A 20,106-nucleotide genomic window follows, 5' to 3' on the forward strand; every position below is an offset into this window, starting at 1 on the left:
CACTTCAGGCTGCAACGGTGTGCTGTTTCTTTAAGGCCACCTCCTAGCATTACTATCGGAGTCGCGCACACCGTGCCGTCACCACGCCCCTTTGCGTACGTGCGCGCCCCCGTTGGTCGCGTGGTGTTCTTCCATATTGCTGCTAGTAGTCGTGAGATTACATTATTAGGAATTTAAAGAGGTACTCGCAGGCTTTTAAAAATCTATATTTACAGATATATGTTTTAATTGAAAGCAACCACTCTGCAGCTTAGACTGAAGGATATTTGGTCTAGGGGTGGAGTGGAGTAGTAAGACTGCGGTTAGACTGTAATTTCGGAGAGAAGGACTTCGCTCCAGTTAATACTACACAGAAGAATTTGGGGGGTAGACAGAGAAAAGGGGAAATGGCCACTCAGGTGGAGACTGTCCTTCCCAGCAACAACCCGCTAATGCAACAAGAAGGGCACGGGCATGCAAGCAACGCGACACACGAGGTGGGCAAGGAGGAGAAGCAGCCGACCGGGGGCACGGGGAGCGACGCGAAGGACTACGACGAGCACGGTGGATATGCGAGTAATAACGAGCAAAGCAAGGAGCAGCTGAACGAGGGGGGCGACGATCCAGAGCAGAGAACCGCGGAGCGAGAATCGAGCCGGCTCAAGGAGGTGGAGACCCCGGGAGGAGAGGGAGGGGAGAAGGGCAGCAAAAAGGAGTTTACCGAGGCCCCCCTTCCCAAGGTGAACCCGTGGACTAAGAAAATGAATTCGGTGACCGTGATCAGTGTGAATGGACAAGCGCATCCTGGTGGGTACCGCCGTGGCTTTAATTCTGTGTGTTTTAAATATACCTTTACCTAAACGAGTCTCTCTGCTGGGAGCTAAAATGGTTCAGACAGTGAGCTCATCGAGGGGTGTTGCTGCAATCCTTGCGTGAAAAACACTAGAGCACAGACACGCTAGACCCGTGCCCTAATATAGATCTGTACTAGGCCCAAAACTATTTCGGGATTGCTTGCAGGACGTGCTAATGAAGTTTCTAAAATGGAACGAGTTTTGCGATATTGTGAGTAATCTGTTCTCAGGCTCACGGTTTCTTCAGTGTATTATTAACTGCCCCACTGAGCATAATTTCTTTAAAAATGCAAGCTGCTGTTTCAGCCAGGCCTACCACCCAAGCGGTTTGCAGGTTGCAGTGCGTTGCACCGGAGAGATGGCTGGCAGGGGCTGTGTGTGTGTGTTTGTGTGAGCAGACGTTATTCCAGCCCGTATAGCTCTTTTAAAAACAGCTGAAGATAAATGAAGGCGTAGATTATGTGTGTCACGAGAAAAGCTTCGTGTTGCGTGCAGGTGGAATAACACGATGTCGCTTATAATATCACGGGAGCACACGGTACACAGACACGGCTCTGGCGTGCTGTATTCACGCAGCTTTGCTGTGTTGCTCAGTCCGGAGGTGTTGTTTTGTTGTGCTGGTCGTGTACGCGTCGTTGTGGATGTTTCCCGAGTCTGGTTTAAGTAGGAGTTGCCAAGTTGAATAATAATATACTGAATACGTTCTGTGTGTTATTTAATACGAGGCCGGTGGTGTAGGTCATAATGTGGAGAGGATACGTTTCTTTACTTAAACAAAAACACTTTTTTAAAAGTTGATTAGCTGGTGATATATTGATTGCTGAATATTTAGTTTCACGGTGGTTTGGTTTAGGTAGGACAGGCGCAACACTGACGCCAGCGTTGTAACACACACTGACGTTTCCATTTTCCAGCATGCTTGATCTTGTGCGGTACGCGCTATCGATATCAGAAGCATTGAAAAGAGCAGCTACATCCAGTTAGGTACATTCGTACATTTGTCATGGTTCATGGTTGAGATTCGAGTTGTCGTGTGGTAACGTATCGGTTTATAGACCGTGGCCTGGTGTGTGGTTTGTAGCAAGCCTGTGTGTTAGTTACTGATTGCTTTTTTTGTTTGTTTTTTTGTACAAATTACGACACACTTCGTTGTCTTTATTCTGTGTATGTTTGTGAAAAGTAACATTAAACGGTGTTTTAAACACGTCCCACGCGTGAAACGCTTCTCCTCGCCCGGACACGGTATTGCAGTGCTGTGTTGAAAAGTTCTTAATTTCCCATGATTCCGCCTTGCACCAGCACAGCGACAACGTGCTTCCAGCCCATTGAAACATGTGATTGCACGGAATCGGCTTGTTTTAGCCCCGTGTCGATCACAAGATGACATTTTGTGTGGGATATTGTTTAACGACACGTAACGATGCCGTGCTTGAGCCGTCAGTTGGGTTTCATGGCACAATGTGAGTCAAAATAGCTCTAAACAAAGCAGTCTCCTGTATAGACGCGCGTCTCCCCTCCCCCACGCTGGGTGTCATGCTGTTTGTGATTCTGCGCTAAGCGTTTTAGCAAATAGCATATGTTTGTATAGTTATAAAAAGCCACTTATATTTTCGCGATTACCAGTTCCTTCTGTGTTCTGGCGAACTTTATCTTTTTTCCTGTCAGTTTTCCTTCAGTTTTTAAAGCGCATTTTGGCACAGTTTTGAAACGTTGTAAACGTTAGGTTCCCGGTAGAAACCTGTCCTGATGTCTTCTCTGTAGATTGTGCAGTTTGACAGTTAATGATTTGTGATGTATATGTTTTTGCCGTTCAGTTAAGATCTCCTTTCTGTAAGGTATTGGAGTTATATTTGCGTGTGTTATCATCACTATAGTACTGTTTGTACAGCACATTGAATGCCACCTACACAGGGGATAACCAGACTTCGCGTTACACAGGTAGATGAGAATAGGCAGGTGTTTAAGGTAGAATACCCGTGAGAGTTTCATCTCCAAGAACAGTACAGTCGGGAGACAGGCCTCTTGAGCCTAACACTGAGGGACAGGCAGGTAAAAAACATGGTTCGTCACAGCAGTTCAGCACATTGTGTGGGTGAGGAAGGGTCTTTGTGACAGTGTTTCAATCACAATGAGGAAGGGGTCTTTGTGACAGTGTTTCAATCACAATGAGGAAGGGGTCTTTGTGACAGTGTTTCAATCACAATGAGGCAGGGGTCTTTGTGACAGTGTTTCAATCACGGTGAGGCAGGGGTCTTTGTGACAGTGTTTCAATCACAATGAGGCAGGGGTCTTTGTGACAGTGTTTCAATCACGGTGAGGCAGGGGTCTTTGTGACAGTGTTTCAATCACGGTGAGGCAGGGGTCTTTGTGACAGTGTTTCAATCACGGGTGAGGCAGGGGTCTTTGTGACAGTGTTTCAATCACGGGTGAGGCAGGGGTCTTTGTGACAGTGTTTCAATCACGGGTGAGGCAGGGGTCTTTGTGACAGTGTTTCAATCACAATGAGGAAGGGGTCTTTGTGACAGTGTTTCAATCACGGGTGAGGCAGGGGTCTTTGTGACAGTGTTTCAATCACGGTGAGGCAGGGGTCTTTGTGACAGTGTTTCAATCACGGGTGAGGCAGGGGTCTTTGTGACAGTGTTTCAATCACGGGTGAGGCAGGGGTCTTTGTGACAGTGTTTCAATCACGGTGAGGCAGGGGTCTTTGTGACAGTGTTTCAATCACGGTGAGGCAGGGGTCTTTGTGACAGTGTTTCAATCACGGGTGAGGCAGGGGTCTTTGTGACAGTGTTTCAATCACGGGTGAGGCAGGGGTCTTTGTGACAGTGTTTCAATCACGGGTGAGGCAGGGGTCTTTGTGACAGTGTTTCAATCACGGTGAGGCAGGGGTCTTTGTGACAGTGTTTCAATCACGGTGAGGCAGGGGTCTTTGTGACAGTGTTTCAATCACGGTGAGGCAGGGGTCTTTGTGACAGTGTTTCAGTCACGGTGAGGCAGGGGTCTTTGTGACAGTGTTTCTATCACGGTGAGGCAGGGGTCTTTGAGGACAGTGGATAATTGCGTGTTTTATTTATATTTTTAAGTGTATATTAAAAGGACAGACTAAGTGTTGCATCAACCGTTCCTACAGTGCTTTTCTCCAGGGATTTGTGTCGTCTCCTAATTCTATCTTGTGTATCTCAAGTTGTGAGGTTTGTGTCGAATGAAGTGTGTGAAACTCCTCCTCTTCTTGTGACTTCATTTTCAGCAATGGCTGGAACACCCTGTTAAAAATGAACTTGCCCAAGGTAGGCAAGCTGCTGCACGCTTCCCCTTGTTCTGGCGTGGAGTTCTGTACATTCACCAGGCTTCATAGCTACTGTAGATGGTGTGGAGGCAAAAGCAGATCTGCCCTTTTATTAGAGCCCACAAGCCCCATTCACGCATCATCTGAAGCTTAGTGGTGCTGCTTTATCCCATGCGAGATACGCTTCTAGAGAGCTTATCAAAACATAAACATGAGAAATGAGTGTACGACAACAACAGAAATGGAAAGAGTGAAGTTGTGCGGTTCTGACCCAGTGAAGTTGTGCGGTTCTGACCCAGTGAAGTTGTGCGGTTCTGACCCAGTGAAGTTGTGCGGTTCTGACCCAGTGAAGTTGTGCGGTTCTGACCCAGTGAAAGTTGCACAGTGTCACATGACTTTACCACCTGTGTTTTATTATTTCTAGTGTTTATTGTATTGCAGAGTGTTTTGTTTGTGAGAATGGCTTGGATTCCCCGTGTCTGAATTTGAGAGGATCCGGTTCCTCTGTGTTCAGGAGCAGCGCTGCTCGGAAGTCTCGCTCTTCTCTCTGTCTCTCTCAAGGATGAGTCACCATATAATGTTGCTTGATGCTGTAGTGGCAGCGCTGCAGTGCCTGTGGGTGGAATGGGCAATGAGACAGAGTTGTGTTTACAGAAGGCAGCTTTGACACTGCAGAACTGCTGTAACACTGTCATCCACCTCTCCACACCAGCCATGTCTCTCATGCTTGGGAGATGAACGTTTCCTCTGCCTTTCAATCACATGAGAAATACTGTCTGCTATACAATGCCTGGCAGTCCTTTAAATTGAGGATGATCTTTAACAGGAGCACCAGAAACCATGAGCACAGGCTGCAGTGCACGAGCCTGGATCCTTGCGGTAAACATGATGGGCTGGAATGACTGTTTCTCTTCCCACGAGGGATGCGTTCCCACAAGCAAACCCACTGCAGTGCAGTAATGTGTGATTTCCCATGGAGTGCTTGGGAATGACCCACATGTGAGAGAACGCTGGAGACACAGACGTGAAGCCCGTCGGCGCTAATGTTCTGTGCTGGACGGGTTGCTGCTGCTCGGACACGTCCAGATCAGACCGGTCTGGTGTGCAAAGCCCAGTCCGAACGCCAACCCTTTTGAACCCAGCTCCGCTTGTTATCACAGCGTTTGAAATGGTTTCGTGAAACGTTGTGGTGTTGATCCTACTTTAATACATGGCAGTGTGGTGTTTCACACGTGATCCAGTGCGCTTCGCTGTTTGCTTTCTTTTCCGCGTGAGCTTCGAAACACCCACCATCTTTAGGCTGCGTCTTCTAGGAACACGAGCATGCGTGCGTGATACGTCACAAAAAATACTTTTACGTTGTTCTGTATGTGTGGGGCAATATATTGTTTAATGTGTGTATTTAAGTCAAGAAACATAAAAAAACTATTAAAAAAAAAAAAAACTGTAGGTGCGCTGGATGAGAGAAAGATCTCTATTTCAATGATCTTCAGTGATGATTTACTAACCCCCTTTACTAACATAGGAGACTGTGTGGTCCAGTGGTTAAAGAAAAGGGCTTGTAACCAGGAGGTCCCCGGTTCAAATCCTGTGTGTGACCCTGAGCAAGTCACTTGACCTCTTTGTGCTCCGTCTTTCGGACGAGATGTTATTGTAAGTGACTCTGCAGCTGATGCATAGTTCACACTCCTAATCTCCAAGTCGCCTTGGCTAAAGGCGTCTGCTAAATAAATAAACAACCAAATAATAATGAAATATCGGCTCATTAGTTTTTGCGGGGGTCTGTGTCTTCAGGTTATGAAGCAGGGTACTATCACAGTACTATCATCTCCTTTCTGCTGTTCTGCAGACGTGGCAAGCTCTATTTCTAGCTCAGTAAGCCACATGCGTTTCGCAGCCTTCATACCCTCGGTGCAGCCTCTGGGAGTTTGTGCTCTTCTGTTTTCTTCACTGGTGTGGTTGCCGCCCCCTCTTTGCCCATGTCTCTGCTGTACTGTAGCTGCAGCGTGCGTGGCGTTCCAGTCCAGTGCACTTGCACGCCCTGGCAGCTAGGTGAAGGCTTGCCCATTCCCATGCACTGACGTTGGGCACTGTGGGACGCGCTCCGATGTTCCTCCACAGGTGGTGGTTCACACGTTACTGCCGTGGTACTGGACTGCTTGTCCTGAGCCAAGGATCATTTACCTGCTGAGTGATTTTTCAGAAGAGACAGCTCTGTAGACCTTGAGGAGTCGCTCTCCCTGTACAGCACTCTGCTGCTTCAGGTTACAGCAGCCAGGTGGACCGTGTGAGACTAGTCTCCTCATTATAATGTACTTGTATCCAGCCAGAACAAGACATCTGGTTTCACTGATCTGCATTTCTTAAGGGGTTAGAGGTCCACTAAGCCTCTTTCATCTCGTGGTTACATTAGTTTTGAGGTCAAGGCGACAGCATGGTGTACTTCTCAGATGCTCGCTCTTTGTCTTGCTAGTGAAGTTACACTCGGAGGGGTACAGTACCCGTGTGTGTTCTGCCAGGCGAGTACGTTCCCAGAAACAGGGTTCTTTAAACTGCAGTGTGTATTCATTGTAATCTAGGAGCAAACAGTAGATTGTGAGTGAGCTTCAGGCAGCCTGCTGTGCTTGCCAAAAACTGTACTGAGAACACTGCACAAGATAAGAATGAACAAAAAACAGAAGGGACTTGTACTTTATAAAAGTTATAAAAATAATACATGCAGACACAAATAAATAAATAAATAAATAAATAAAGTGCGTCCATGAGCACCAGTGCTGAAGCACATCATGGCAATAAACTCTGCGTGTCACAGACTGCAAAACCGTCGTCCGAAAAATAGCATTTGGGACTTGGGGTGTTTGTTTATTTTTTTGATTCCACCTTGAATACCTGGCACAGACGAGGACGCCACGAAAAAAAAAAAAAAATGGAACTAAACTTGACTTGCTCAATATCTCGAGGTTGGAAATTTGTTCTGCTCTGTTAATTTGTAATCTACTCTGTTTTCCAAGTGAGGTACACAGGGTGGTTTATCAAGTTGGTCTGCAGGTGGAAGCAGGAAATCACATGGTGGAGGTAGTGTAACCACAGACACTGTACACTGATCTCTCTCCAATCTTCCTGTGAGGTGATCTGCAGCGCTGGGGGCGCGTGGTCTTCGTGCGAGGTGATCTGCAGTGCTGGGGGCGCGTGGTCTTCGTGTGAGGTGATCTGCAGCGCTGGGGGCGCGTGGTCTTCGTGCGAAGTGATCTGCAGCGCTGGGGGCGTGTGGTCTTCGTGTGAGGTGATCTGCAGCGCTGGGGGCGCGTGGTCTTCGTGCGAGGTGATCTGCAGTGCTGGGGGCGCGTGGTCTTCGTGTGAGGTGATCTGCAGCGCTGGGGGCGCGTGGTCTTCGTGCGAGGTGATCTGCAGCGCTTGGGGGCGTGTGGTCTTCGTGTGAGGTGATCTGCAACGCTGGGGGCGCGTGGTCTTCGTGCGAGGTGATCTGCAGCGCTGAGGGCGCGTGGTCTTCGTGCGAGGTGATCTGCAGCGCTGAGGGCGCGTGGTCTTCGTGCGAGGTGATCTGCAGCGCTGAGGGCGCGTGGTCTTCGTGCGAGGTGATCTGCAACGCTGGGGGCGCGTGGTCTTCGTGCGAGGTGATCTGCAGCACTGGGGGCGCGTGGTCTTCGTGCGAGGTGGTCTGCAGCGCTGGGGGCGCGTGGTCTTCGTGTGAGGTGATCTGCAGCGCTGGGGGCACATGGTCTTCGTGCGAGGTGATCTGCAGCGCTGGGGGCGCGTGGTCTTCGTGCGAGGTGATCTGCAGCGCTGGGGGCGTGTGGTCTTCGTGCGAGGTGATCTGCAGCGCTGGGGGCGCGTGGTCTTCGTGCGAGGTGATCTGCAGCGCTGGGGGCGTGTGGTCTTCGTGTGAGGTGATCTGCAGTGCTGGGGGTGCGTGGGGTCTTGTTCATTGTTCAATGTTTGGATTATTTGGGTACTTTTGGGTTCGTTCTTCTGTTTGTGCTCTGTCTGACCTCCAGATTCCAAGGCCATGAGAAAATGTGCAGGAGAACCTGCTGGATTCATTTAGATACCTTTTTTAACAAACCTTTTCTGTGATTGTTTTAATGCGTTCCCCATAGCGGTTGATAAGAGACGATTAGTACAGAATTAGAGTCAAATCTTAAAGTGGATTTGCAGTAATGTTTATTCTTTTGTTTGTGATGAAGCATATTAACAGCATATTGTATTTATTTGGACCTGGTGTATATTTACAGTCATATATGAATTTGTTAGTGTATTTCTTCAGCTGTTCAGATTCTGTGCTGTAAATACATTATTTCCTGCTCTCTGTAGTTCCACTGGAATGGACCCAAGACTCCAGTTGCATAGCAGCTGGATCCATTCCTGGAATTACTATGTCACACCTGAGCTTGTTCTCTATAGACTCGGGCTAATCAAGCTCATTGTAAAACCTGGAATGGGTGAAACTGCTGTGCAATAGGAGTCTTAGTCCCATACCTGGTCCAGCTGTCAATAATAACCATTTGAGATGCTAACTTAATATTTTCAACGCGATGGAAACTCTAACGCTACCCTTCACTGTGACGTGTGATATTGCATGGCTTCAGTATAGCAGTCTGAGAGTCTGAGTTTGATTGTAGAAGCATTAACTTTTGTGGCCCCAGATGGTCACACTGTCATCTTGGAGAGCGTTGTATTAAAGAGACTGTACGCTGTGTGTTTGTATTGTCGTTCAGTATGCCGCTGTATTTTCTGATAGGCTCTCTTCACACACTATTTCAAGCAGCTGTTGTAAGTTATTGGTAAAGGATTTTGTTTGTTGTGAATTGCTGTAGTCTTGCATGTTGAATTATATTTTAAGACTTTTGTTAGATATCGTGTACGATTTCAACACGGTCAGTTTATTAAGCGTTTTGCTTTGTTTGGTTTTTGTGTTTGGTTTGTGCAGCGCGTTGTCTGCCAAGCCAGCACTGCGTTTTCAGCAGGTTATGCAAATCTAAGACGTGTTTCCAAATGTGTGTCTCCCTGGGAGTGCTGGCAACTCGAATTTTCTCTCTGGAATCTGCATCTATTACCAAATTATCAAGATAGACTAAAAACCTGAAAGTAGTGTGCTCTTGTTTGCAGTGTGTTTTGCAGATGAGCTCTACAGCGTGGCACAGTAGTGTGCTGACGGAGTTTGGTTTTGCTGAGTGCTGTGGTAGAGAAGGCGCCCTGCCCCTGCTCTGCAGAGCTGGGAAGTTGAAGCCGTCTCTGGGAACCTGGCAAGCGGTCAGGCTGGGTGAGCTGCAGTAGCAGCTCTAACACAGTAAGGATAAGGAGCCGCAGCACTGCGTGCCTTTTCTAAATGGCACAGTGCAGCTGGAACATGCAGAGGCTTGTCTGGTTTTCCCTGTGGAAATGACTTGAGGTCCACCAGTCAGAAGCCTCGATGCACTGATGAGACTGGGATCGCTGGAAGACATAGTCGGGTGTGGCTTGTACAGATTTACCCAGAGTGTGATTGTAAATAATCACACAGATATGAATGGCACACTTTCATTATAAAGCAATGATCGCACTGGACTGCAAGGTACTGTGTATACCTGTAGAACTGATTCTCTATCGGCTGTCTGAAATGGCATTTATGAAATTGCTGTATTTAACCTTGCATTCACTTTGCTAGGTTTTGTCCTCCTGTAACATGCATAGCATTCAGCCTGATGTGTTTTTTTTTTTTTTTTTGCCATCCGCAGATCAGCCAGCTCCAGCCAAGGTGGTGAAGGCTGGTAACCCAAGACCAAGGAAAGGCAGTAAGGTTTGTGCCCTCTGTGTCTCATCTACCACCATTCTTCCATTGCTAACAGTGCATTTCTACAGGCTCTTAATAAGAGTCCATGAGTGCTGTACCACACCTGGGAGCCAGCACTGCACTGCACTGCACTGCCTCTAACAGGAATGTGGGACAGCCAGCACTGCACTGCCTCTAACAGGAATGTGGGACAGCACTGCACTGCACTGCACTGCCTCTAACAGTAATGTGGGACAGCCAGCACTGCACTGCCCTGCACTGCCTCTAACAGTAATGTGGGACAGCCAGCACTGCACTGCCTCTAACAAGAATGTGGGACAGCACTGCACTGCCTCTAACAGTAATGTGGGACTGCACTGCACTGCCCTGCCTCTAACAGGAATGTGGGATAGGCAGGGTTGCTTATTGGTATTGCACTCAGAATGAAGATGGATTTAAACAGGAATGGAGGAGCCGTTGCTCAGTTTATTTCTAGAAGGATGTGTGTGTTCCTTACACCACCTCCCTCCCTCCCCACGTACGCACGCACACACGCGTTTGACCCAGTCCCGTCTGTGTAATGTAATCCAGTATAGGTCATTGAAGGTGGTTTTGAAACTGTTCTCTTGCAGGTCAGTGATTTTGGTGATGCAATGAGCTGGCCAACCCCAGGGGAAATGGTGAATAAGGAAGTGCAGGTAAGAGGATTAGTTTGTGTAAAACTGCAGTATCCATCCACCCATCCACCCATCCATTCACCCATCCATCCACCCATCCATCCATCCACCCATCCATCCATCCACTGCTGCTGCTGGGTGTGACTCGGGGGACCCTCTGGTTCACAGTAGTTAATAAGTGAGCATGTCTGTCTCCTGAATGCTTGCGGTCATTTGTGAAGAACTGTATATGAGCCACAGTGTTTATAATGCTGGAAGCATGTTTTCCTCTGCTTGTGCTGTGAATTTGTTTTACACATTTGCAGGAAACCAAATGCTTTGTTTGGACGCAAACCATTGCATTACATCAGTGTGTGTGTGTGTGTGTGTGTGTGTGTGTGTTTTTTTTAGATCAACATTCTTTGTGGTTCAAACAGAATGTGCTGTTGCTGGAAGCTCACTAAGAGTTGTCAGAAGTATTTATTAAAGGACAAGTTATAAATAGTGCAGCCTCCAGAGCAGTTACAGTGTGACTGTGTGTTGGATTAGTGATGGATGTTTAGAATCACCATTAACATCACAAATCCAGGGATGTTAATAAGACTCCTATTGCACAGCAGTTTCTCCCATTCCAGATTTTATTACGCGCTTGATTAGCCACAGTGTAGAGGTAACAAGCTCAGGTGTGTCTTGATGAACTCATCATAGTAAAACCAGGATTGGCTCATACTGCTGTGCAATGGGATTTCTTATTTCCATCCCTGTTTTAAGATCCAGCAACCCTCAAATAAGCGCACGTTCATTTCTTTTGAAACATGCAAAGGAAAGGTGAGAACGGCACTTCACTCCTTCGTCAAGTAACTTTGCAAGCAAGACGCTGGCATTGAGAGTCTTCGTATTCAGAGGCTCATTTCCACCCCTGTAAATCTGTATTGACGGCAGCAAGAACTGAGGCATTTGAGTAAGTGGAGCTGCAGCCAGTTGATTTTGTGTTCCTGTAAACCCTCCCAGGAGTCTCTGCGCAGAAGCCCCCCTGAGTAATCCCTTTTTAAAGGTTGCTGCCCTGAGAGTGCAATGTGGGTCACGGCAGGGCCAGGAATAACCAGCGCTCGAGTCCTATAGAGGGGATGTCCTTTTAGGGGTTCCCATAACATTGCCCTCCGCAGCGTCTGCTTCTATTTCAGGCCTGACCCTCGCATTGAGAGTCATGAAGGTGCACAGGGAGTTGGGCTAGACAGGCTCAGGGGTGGAATGTGTTGGGAAGGCTTAGTCCAGGTGGCTTTAACTTTACCCACTGGAAATAGTGAACCCTTTCTCCAGTGTGTATTCATTAGAGCAGCGAGTGAGTGAAGGGTCCTGATACAGGATCGTGAAGGACTTGTACACTTTACTGTGAATCATGGAGGTAGCCCTGTGTGTTTAATGTGCCTGTGTCTCTCGGCAGGCTCCTGTTGGAAAGCCGCAGCCTCCTAAGAAGACTGCGGTGAAGGAGAAGCGAGACAGCGAGGAGAGCAAGGAGAACCAGAAGACCAGGTCTGACGATTCCGGGGAGGAGAAGAACGGGGACGAGGACTCCCAGAAATACGGGTCCCGGAAGAAAGGTACGGTCCCCGCGCCACGCGCTCGCGAGAGAGTGGGCCGTCATTTCATATTCAAGGAAATGGATTCGGTCCTTTCAGTGAGGTGTTATAGTGACACACTGGGTTAGCGAAACAAGCAAGGTGCAGAACCCTGTCATGCAGCAGCTTTCTAAGAGGGGTCAGATGTACCATTAAAGCGTCGCGATGGCCACCTGGAGAGCCAGCTTCCTGTTCATGCTTTCTGACTCTCTATTGCAGGTAACAAGCATCGATGGGTTCCTCTTCCCATTGAAGTGAAATCAGAAGGTCCCAAAGAGAGGTCTGCCTCCAGAAACAACACGCGCCAAAACGAACACTACAGACTTCCCCCCAACAGCAGGAACGACTTGAGGGGTGCGCTCCCTTTCACTGGCTTTCTGGGGGTCAGGGCTGTGCAGCAGGGCTTGGTTAATAGAGCTGGGAGCAGTCCGCCCCATCACTGTACTGATATATTCAAGGTTAAGTGAAGATAGCGAAGGTGGAATTATGGCTTCGATTTAAATAAGCCACGTACTGTTAACCTAGTTAAAGTTAAACCACATCGCAGATAAGAACTGTTGGGCTGTGTTTTTCATTACTTAATGGAAGGGATGAGATGTGATAGAGAAGAAACACATTAGTGTGTTCTGGAGAATGGATTTTTTGTTTGTTTGTTTTAACGTATTCATATGCATTGGTTTCCTCCCTGCCCTGCAGACTGGCACAGTGCTAACAGGTACGAGCGAGACTGGCGGGAGGATCACGACGAGGTGTCGAGTGTGAAGAGCGAGGGAGCCCCCTTCCGAGGAGGCTACAGGGGCCGGGGGCGTGGCCGAGGGAGAGGGAGGGGCCGAGGCAGGGGGGGCAGCAGAGGTACGTACCCCCGGGGCTGTGCAGGGCATGCGATAGGGGAATGCTGCACGGAGGCTCTGTGTACTGTTGGGTCTGATAGCTTGAGTTCTTGAGCAGGTTAGTGGGGGTCTGATCTCCGCTGGCTGTCAGTGGAGGCTGAGCACTCTGTGTGTTGGTTTTGGCAGGCAGTCTATAGACTCTACAGAGGTCTTTCCCTGCTAAAACAGTGCCCCATTCACAGCCGGGAAAGAGGGGAGTAGAGGGAAGGAGGAATGTTACTCCCTCGGAGCTGCTTTCTCACAATCACCTCGATTAACAGGAGGGGTGGAGGCTGTGAACGGAGCACGTGTTTAAACATTGTGTGTAAACGGGTGGTTTTTTAGAAACATTCGCACACCTTTTCAGTCGCTTGACTTTATTTATAAGCTTCATTATGTTTTGTATTGTTTAGTTTATAGAGGGTTTATTAATCCTGTGTTTAGTGTGTTGCAGTTTCATGTCTTCATTGGTGGGCTCTAATGCTTTATGACTGCGGAGGCTGGTTTCTGATGAAGGCACACAAAGCTGCGAGGTTCCCATTCATTAAGGGCTCTGTCTGTCTGTCTGTCTGTCTGTCTGTCTGCAGGTCATTTTGACTACCAGTACGGCTACAAGAACTATGATGGTAAAGAAGGAAGTTCTGGCCAGAAGTTCAACAGCACGGTGACCTATTACTACGACAACACCAGCAGCTCGGAGATGTACTCTGTGGACCAGGAGCTGCTCAAGGATTATATCAAGAGACAGATGTAAGGAGGACAGAGGAGGTTCTTTGGGCTTTGTCCTTGTCTTTACTCCCTCGTGTTTGATGCATGGCATGTTTCTGTGTGTGGGTGTATTGTGTTGAGCAGGTCCAAGCGGAGGTATTGTTATCCTATCATTACAATGTAATTGTATCATTTACACACATACTGTTTGCTCAAATGCTGCTGTAGAAAACGGTTTCATTAAAATCCCAGGGTCTGGTGGGATGGTGAGCCTGCTGTACTGATCTGCCAGCACTATCCCAGACCTCCGAGACAGACATGCAGTCATGTTGCTCCCGTGCCCTTCATCGACTTCTTCTTCTTCAGTGCCATGACTGGCAATGCAGTGTGTAACAACTGTTGTGTTTTAAAAGTCCCCTCCTTCTGTGTTCACATGCCAGCGAATACTACTTCAGCCTGGATAACCTAGAGAGGGATTTCTTTCTGCGGAGGAAGATGGATTCGGAAGGTTTCATCCCAATCCCGCTGATCGCTGGCTTCCACAGAGTGCAGGCACTGACGACAGATCTCAACCTCATAGTGCTGGTGAGAGGCTCTCCGGGTTACACTGTGTGTGAGAGACTTGTGTGCTTCAGGCTTTAACGTGTTCAATGCAGACAAATGGCGTTTTGTATTGAGGCATTACGATGAAGTGTGGGCACTGCTGTTTTTTTTTTTTTTACACAGCCCTGATAAGAAGTTTATAGTATGTTTTCTTGTACTGAGAAATACAAACCGGTCAGTCTGCAGTGCAGAAAGAGATGGACAGGGCAGTTTATCTTCTGATTGGGGTTCAGTAACCGAGGCAGGAGGCTGGCCAGCCTGCTGTAGCACTGCGGGAGCAGTTTGCATTGGGAGTGTATGAAACCCTTCTCTTGTCTTCTCCAGGCCCTGAAGGACAGTAAAGAGGTGGAGATTATTGACCTGAAGATCCGCAGGAGGGAGGACCCCGAGCACTGGCCGCTGCCTGGCCTCTCCGCCCCTGACAACACCCAGACTGACTTCTCCCAGCTCATCAACTGCCCTGAGTTTGTGCCCAGGCAGGCCGACAGTCAGACAGGTGAGGCGGCAGTCTTCATGTAGAGCAAACCCTGCATAAAAATATTTAAAAGATGTCAGGGATGGAAATCGGACTCCTGTTCCATGCAGCGCCGTGATGCTGAGATGCAGTACATAAAGAAGAGTGTCTTTGATTGTAATACATGTAAGGGTTGACGCTGGTGTCTTTCGCAGAGTCCGCTCCAGGCTCTCCCAGATCCTTGACTCCCATGCAGCCCAAGCATGAAGATGTGAGTAACCTGAAGACCATGCCCAAGGGGCTGTCTGCCAGCCTGCCCGACCTCGACTCTGACACCTGGATTGAAGTGAAGAAGAGGCCCAGGCCTTCACCCTCCAGACCCAAGGTGATGCCTCTTCCATATATATATATATATATATATGTGTGTGTGTGTGTGTGTGTGTGTGTGTATCCGCTCCCTTCAAAGACTTCTGTGTGGTTCTCATTACATGGCGTGCTTGCATTTCACATCACCAGCAGCCTGTAGTGACGGGGCGCATAAAAGATCACGCTGTTTGAAACGCTGGAGCGAGACGGGATTGTGGATCAGGATGTTCATGGAGAACGTGGCTGGCTGATTTTATTAAGCCGCTGGGTGTTTCATGCCCTTCCGCTTGGAGGCCTTGCCTAGTCCTGGCGCCATGTGGTTCCCTGAACGTGCCATTGGGCAGTCCAGTAACTCTTCATATGCTTTGAGATGAGCTGTCACGGTAGTAAATGTTTGTTCTGAGTTATTATAAAGTAACATACTGACATCTTATTGAAGGGCTTGTCTAAGTGCATCACACATGTACTTTGGGTAGCGTGCTGTCTGAATAAGAAACTGAAATGACAATTGTGAAGCTCTTTTATAAGAAGGTGTTTTCTTGCTCTAAGCCCATAGCAGTCTCGTTGAACCGACAGCAGTGTCTGTATTACACGTGTCTGGCAGCAGCAGGAACTGATGAATAGGCAGGCTGAACATCAATGCAGAGGAAACTCTGCAAATTGAAGTTGTGCATTGAAGGCCCCTCTTTGAATTGTGTAACGACTGGCCTGTCCACAGTAATGCTGATCATTGTCTTCATAATGATCTACATGGCAAGGGCCACTTGGTACAGTAGGTGCTTGTGCAGACAGGAAGCAGGCAGCGGTAGTAAAGGCAGCCAGGTGTGGCGCGACGGAGGTCTGTTCTGTGCTGCAGGAAACTCCCAGGCTGCGGACCTGTGAGCAGCTGCATTTTTGGGTTAGTGTTGCCCCCTGCTGGCTGTCCTTGGGAACAACAGTTATAATGTTTCTTGTCCTTTCTGTGCTGAAGTTTATTCGCTTGGTCTTTTCATATTTATTATTATTATTATTTATTTCTTAGCAGACGCCCTTATCCAGGGCGACTTACAATCGTAAGCAAATACATTTCAAGTGTTACAATACAAGTAATACAATAAGAGCAAGAAATACAATAACATTTAGAATGACAGTTTTCATTTTCTGGGTCTTGCTTTTGTGTTTGCTCTTTTGTACCCCTTTTTGTTTTTTTTTTGTTTGTGAAAATAACAAAGCGTACCGCATGGTTTTTATTTCAGATGCCAGGAATGATGTTATGTTTGTTTAAACAGAAGCCGGAGGAGTGTGGCTCTCTGGTTCCGGTGCAGCAGCTGGCGGGTCCGGACGAGCCCGAGGAGCTGGACTTTATGTTCGACGAGGAGATGCAGCAGATGGACGGCCGCAGGAACAACTTCACGGACTGGTCCGACGAGGACTCGGACTGCGAGATCGACGACCACGATGTCAACAAGATCCTGATCGTCACGCAGACCCCCCCCGCCCTGCGCAAGCACCCCGGGGGAGACCGCACCGGCAACCACACCTCCCGCTCCAAGCTCTCCACCGAGCTGGTGAAGGTCATCAACGATGGGCTCTACTACTACGAGCAGGACCTCTGGGACGAGTCTTACGAGCCGGAGTACGCAACCATCAAGGTGAGCAGGGATGGGAATCGGACTGCTGCTGCACAGGCTTCAACACAGCAGACATTGAGAGTCTTCTGGTTTAGTTCCTTGAAGTATTTATTTATAGTCATTCCTGCTATATCCATTTCAATGATTACTCCACTGTCTTCTTTGAGGACCAGTCCATGTAAAGTGATATAGGAGACCCAGGCGTGGTTAACCAGTCTGACTGGAACTGCTTTTATTTTGTTCTCCTCTTCTAAACCACACTAGCAGTCTGGCGTTTTGAGTTGTTAGTTTGCAGAGCTGATATGAATTCGTTTAGAAACTTCACATACATTTCCACAGAGGTGATTGTTCCCCCAATCTCCTTTTAATATAATTTCTCACCAGTTCCTAATCTTCCTCACAGTAATGTAGTGATCTCATGAAGCCTGTGCTGACCATCCAGGGCCGCTTCTAAAAGCTTCCAGCTCTGCTGCTGTTCTCTGTGCAGTTTTTCAAGGGCTGTAACGTAGTGATCTCATGAAGCCTGCGCTGACGATCCAGGGCTGCTTCTAAAAGCTTCCAGCTCTGCTGCTGTTCTCCGTGCAGTTTTTCAAGGGCTGTAACGTAGTGATCTCATGAAGCCTGCGCTGGCGATCCAGGGCCGCTTCTAAAAGCTTCCAGCTCTGCTGCTGTTCTCTGTGCAGTTTTTCAAGGGCTGTAACGTAGTGATCTCATGAAGCCTGCGCTGGCGATCCAGGGCCGCTTCTAAAAGCTTCCAGCTCTGCTGCTGTTCTCTGTGCAGTTTTTCAAGGGCTGTTTCTGGATGGGCCAGGACTCTGAATGAGCTTCTACAAGAGTGTGTTTTGTGAATGCTATTGTGGGATCTCTCTTTGTACCTCACGCTCACATGGTCAGCCTGGCATGAACACAGGGCCTTGTGTGAAATAAAACGGGCTGTGAGGGAGCCTGGCCCTGGCTTCAGTGCAGGGGTTTGAGAGAGAGAACGATGTCTCTTCAGGGATCAGAGGTAACTCTACAGGAAGCTGTCCAAGGACATTATTATACTGGTTACTGAATCTGTATCCGATTCTGAACGTTTAGGGTGTCTAATTGAAGCATGCTAATGTTTTATAGTCAACAGCGATAACGAGATCCAGATTATGTAGTTGGGGGATGATTTCTGTCCCTGGGGATTTTTCAAATAAAAAAAGTAAAGAGATGAACAGATCTAATCTAATTTGGCACTGGAAAATAATGTCTGGTTCAGCTGATTTTTAAAATACGGTGTTTGGCATTGATGATTTGATCTCAGTGCTCCCCAGGGGGGAGTTTGTGCTTTTATATATTGGAAATGAAGAAAGAATTGTAGGTTGCTTAACATCTGTTGCAATACATATATAAAAATAATGTGTGTGTGTGTGGAGAGGAGGGAGGGGGGAGGGGGGGCTGCTGTTCTAGTAACATTCTGCTGTGGTTTTCAGTCTAAACTGGCTTGTGAAACAGCTTCATAGTTAATTGCAGGTTTGTCCTCGGTGCCCCTTGCTTTGTATTCAGGCTTGGTCTTGGGGATTTATAGGGTTTCTGTAAATGTAGCAGTGGCACAGTGTTTACCGAGCATTCAAACAGAACCCATTGAGACAGACCTTTGATATTTATAAAACGTTTTCCACCAGTGCAAACAGAGCTGTGAGCTCAGCGATTTAAATTGGCTGATGTTGCTTTTCATTGCAGCAAGAAGTGGAGAACTTCAAGAAGGTGCATCTGATCAGCAGGGAGCAGTTTGACTGTCTGACCCCCGAGCCCCCCGTGGATCTGAACCAAGAAGTGCCGCCCGGACCCCCCCCACCTCAGCAGAGTAAGTGTGCCCCCCTTCCGGCCTGTAATGAGCACAGGAACGATCCCTGGGCATTGCTGTGTTTTCCTGAGCAGTGGTTTTATAAAGCATGCTGTTTCTTCTCCAGTCCCTACAGACGCTTTAGCCAATAAACTGTTTGGTGCCCCCGAACCCTCTACAATCGCCCGATCGTTACCGACAACTGTGCCCGAGTCTCCGAACTACCGCAACGCCAGGACGCCGCGCACCCCCCACACCCCCCGGTTAAAGGACCCCACACAGACACCCCGCTTCTACCCCGTGGTGAAGGAAGGCCGGCCTGTCGATGCCAAGGTACCTCCTGGAAGGAGCTTCTGCACGCAGAGCCTCTGCACTTTGATTGCATTGATATTGAGCTCCGCTGAAACCTGCATTGCACCGTCGTCTGCAGAATCGATGACAAAAAGCATGCTTTGAATTGTCTCAGTCCTTAAATGCCAGGTGTTGCAAACCTTTTAACCATAGCTGTGTAGAAACAATGCATTCGGTTCCCCTTCCAGAACGCATTGCTAGATGGATCTAGATATCTGGATAATAGCTTGTAATATTCCCATACCTCCTTCGCCTTGCAGACCCCACGCAAGAGGAAGACTCGGCACAGCTCCAACCCCCCTATGGAGTGCCATGTGGGCTGGGTGATGGACTCCAGAGAGCACAGGGCAAGGTCCAGGACGGCCTCTGTCAGGTAACAAACTGCTCCTCTCTGCATGTGCTCCATAGTAGTTGCCCCAAGGGATAAATGCAATGACACGTGGCTTGCATAAACACCAGTTATTTTAACCCAAGGCTTATACAGTAAACCCAATTCGATTCTTATTAAGATGTGTAATTGTGTTTTTTTCTTGTTTAATTAGCTCGAACGCGAGTCCTTCTGAAGGCACGCCTGCAAACCTGGGCTGCACCCCCCAGTCTCTTCCCAAGTTCCAGCATCCCTCTCACGAGCTGCTCAAGGACAATGGCTTCACACAACACGTGTACCACAAGTACCGCCGGCGCTGTGTCAACGGTGGGTATAGTCCTGTAACCCTGACCCACTACAGGGTAGTGCAGTGCAGAGCAGCGTAGAGCAGAGCAGGGCAGCGCAGAGCAGACACTACACCCCACCTGTCCCACCCAGCTCCTCTGCAAAGCGGTGTTCTGTAGAATAATAAAGAAGGTCCTTATCTGAGTCGGATTGGTTTTACAGAGCTCTCCGTGTCGTAGAGATTGTATTGGATACCAGCTCCTGTTGCTGCTGCAGTTATCTCTGCAGTGCTTTTGTGTTTGAATTGGATGTGTGCAGCTGCAAGCTGTGGGATTGCACTTGCATTTAGGAAGAAGCTCCAGTATCTTGGTAAACTTGTAATACAGCCCCACCTGGCCTAACACTTGGAGTTGGGAAGCACCCTTGATATTCATATCGACCTCTTAAAGTGCGTTTTCTGCAAGGATTGGCGTTTATGTAGGTCAGTCTGTATTTGTTTATTTAGCAGACGCCTGT

General features: G+C 48.2%; 1 protein-coding gene across 2 annotated transcripts in view; it reads left to right on the forward strand.

Moving 5' to 3' along the window:
* LOC117964603 (la-related protein 1-like) overlaps positions 1 to 20,106 on the forward strand; it is a 27,753-nt gene continuing 7,647 nt past the window's right edge. Inside the window, exons 1-15 of one of the 2 annotated variants that reach the window (XM_034908614.2) lie at positions 1 to 786; positions 9,855 to 9,916; positions 10,522 to 10,587; positions 11,990 to 12,146; positions 12,384 to 12,518; positions 12,861 to 13,016; positions 13,621 to 13,783; positions 14,182 to 14,326; positions 14,669 to 14,840; positions 15,014 to 15,183; positions 16,400 to 16,795; positions 18,485 to 18,608; positions 18,715 to 18,920; positions 19,199 to 19,311; positions 19,481 to 19,632. In XM_034908614.2, the coding sequence (XP_034764505.2) occupies positions 387 to 786; positions 9,855 to 9,916; positions 10,522 to 10,587; positions 11,990 to 12,146; positions 12,384 to 12,518; positions 12,861 to 13,016; positions 13,621 to 13,783; positions 14,182 to 14,326; positions 14,669 to 14,840; positions 15,014 to 15,183; positions 16,400 to 16,795; positions 18,485 to 18,608; positions 18,715 to 18,920; positions 19,199 to 19,311; positions 19,481 to 19,632 (2,617 nt within the window). In that variant the 5' untranslated portion in view covers positions 1 to 386. The remainder of the gene's footprint in view (positions 787 to 9,854; positions 9,917 to 10,521; positions 10,588 to 11,989; positions 12,147 to 12,383; positions 12,519 to 12,860; positions 13,017 to 13,620; positions 13,784 to 14,181; positions 14,327 to 14,668; positions 14,841 to 15,013; positions 15,184 to 16,399; positions 16,796 to 18,484; positions 18,609 to 18,714; positions 18,921 to 19,198; positions 19,312 to 19,480; positions 19,633 to 20,106) is intronic. The other variant, XM_034908615.2, reaches the window with a different exon arrangement.

The sequence above is a fragment of the Acipenser ruthenus genome, chromosome 23 (genome assembly GCF_902713425.1).
Source record: "Acipenser ruthenus chromosome 23, fAciRut3.2 maternal haplotype, whole genome shotgun sequence".
NCBI classification, from domain to species: domain Eukaryota; kingdom Metazoa; phylum Chordata; class Actinopteri; order Acipenseriformes; family Acipenseridae; genus Acipenser; species Acipenser ruthenus.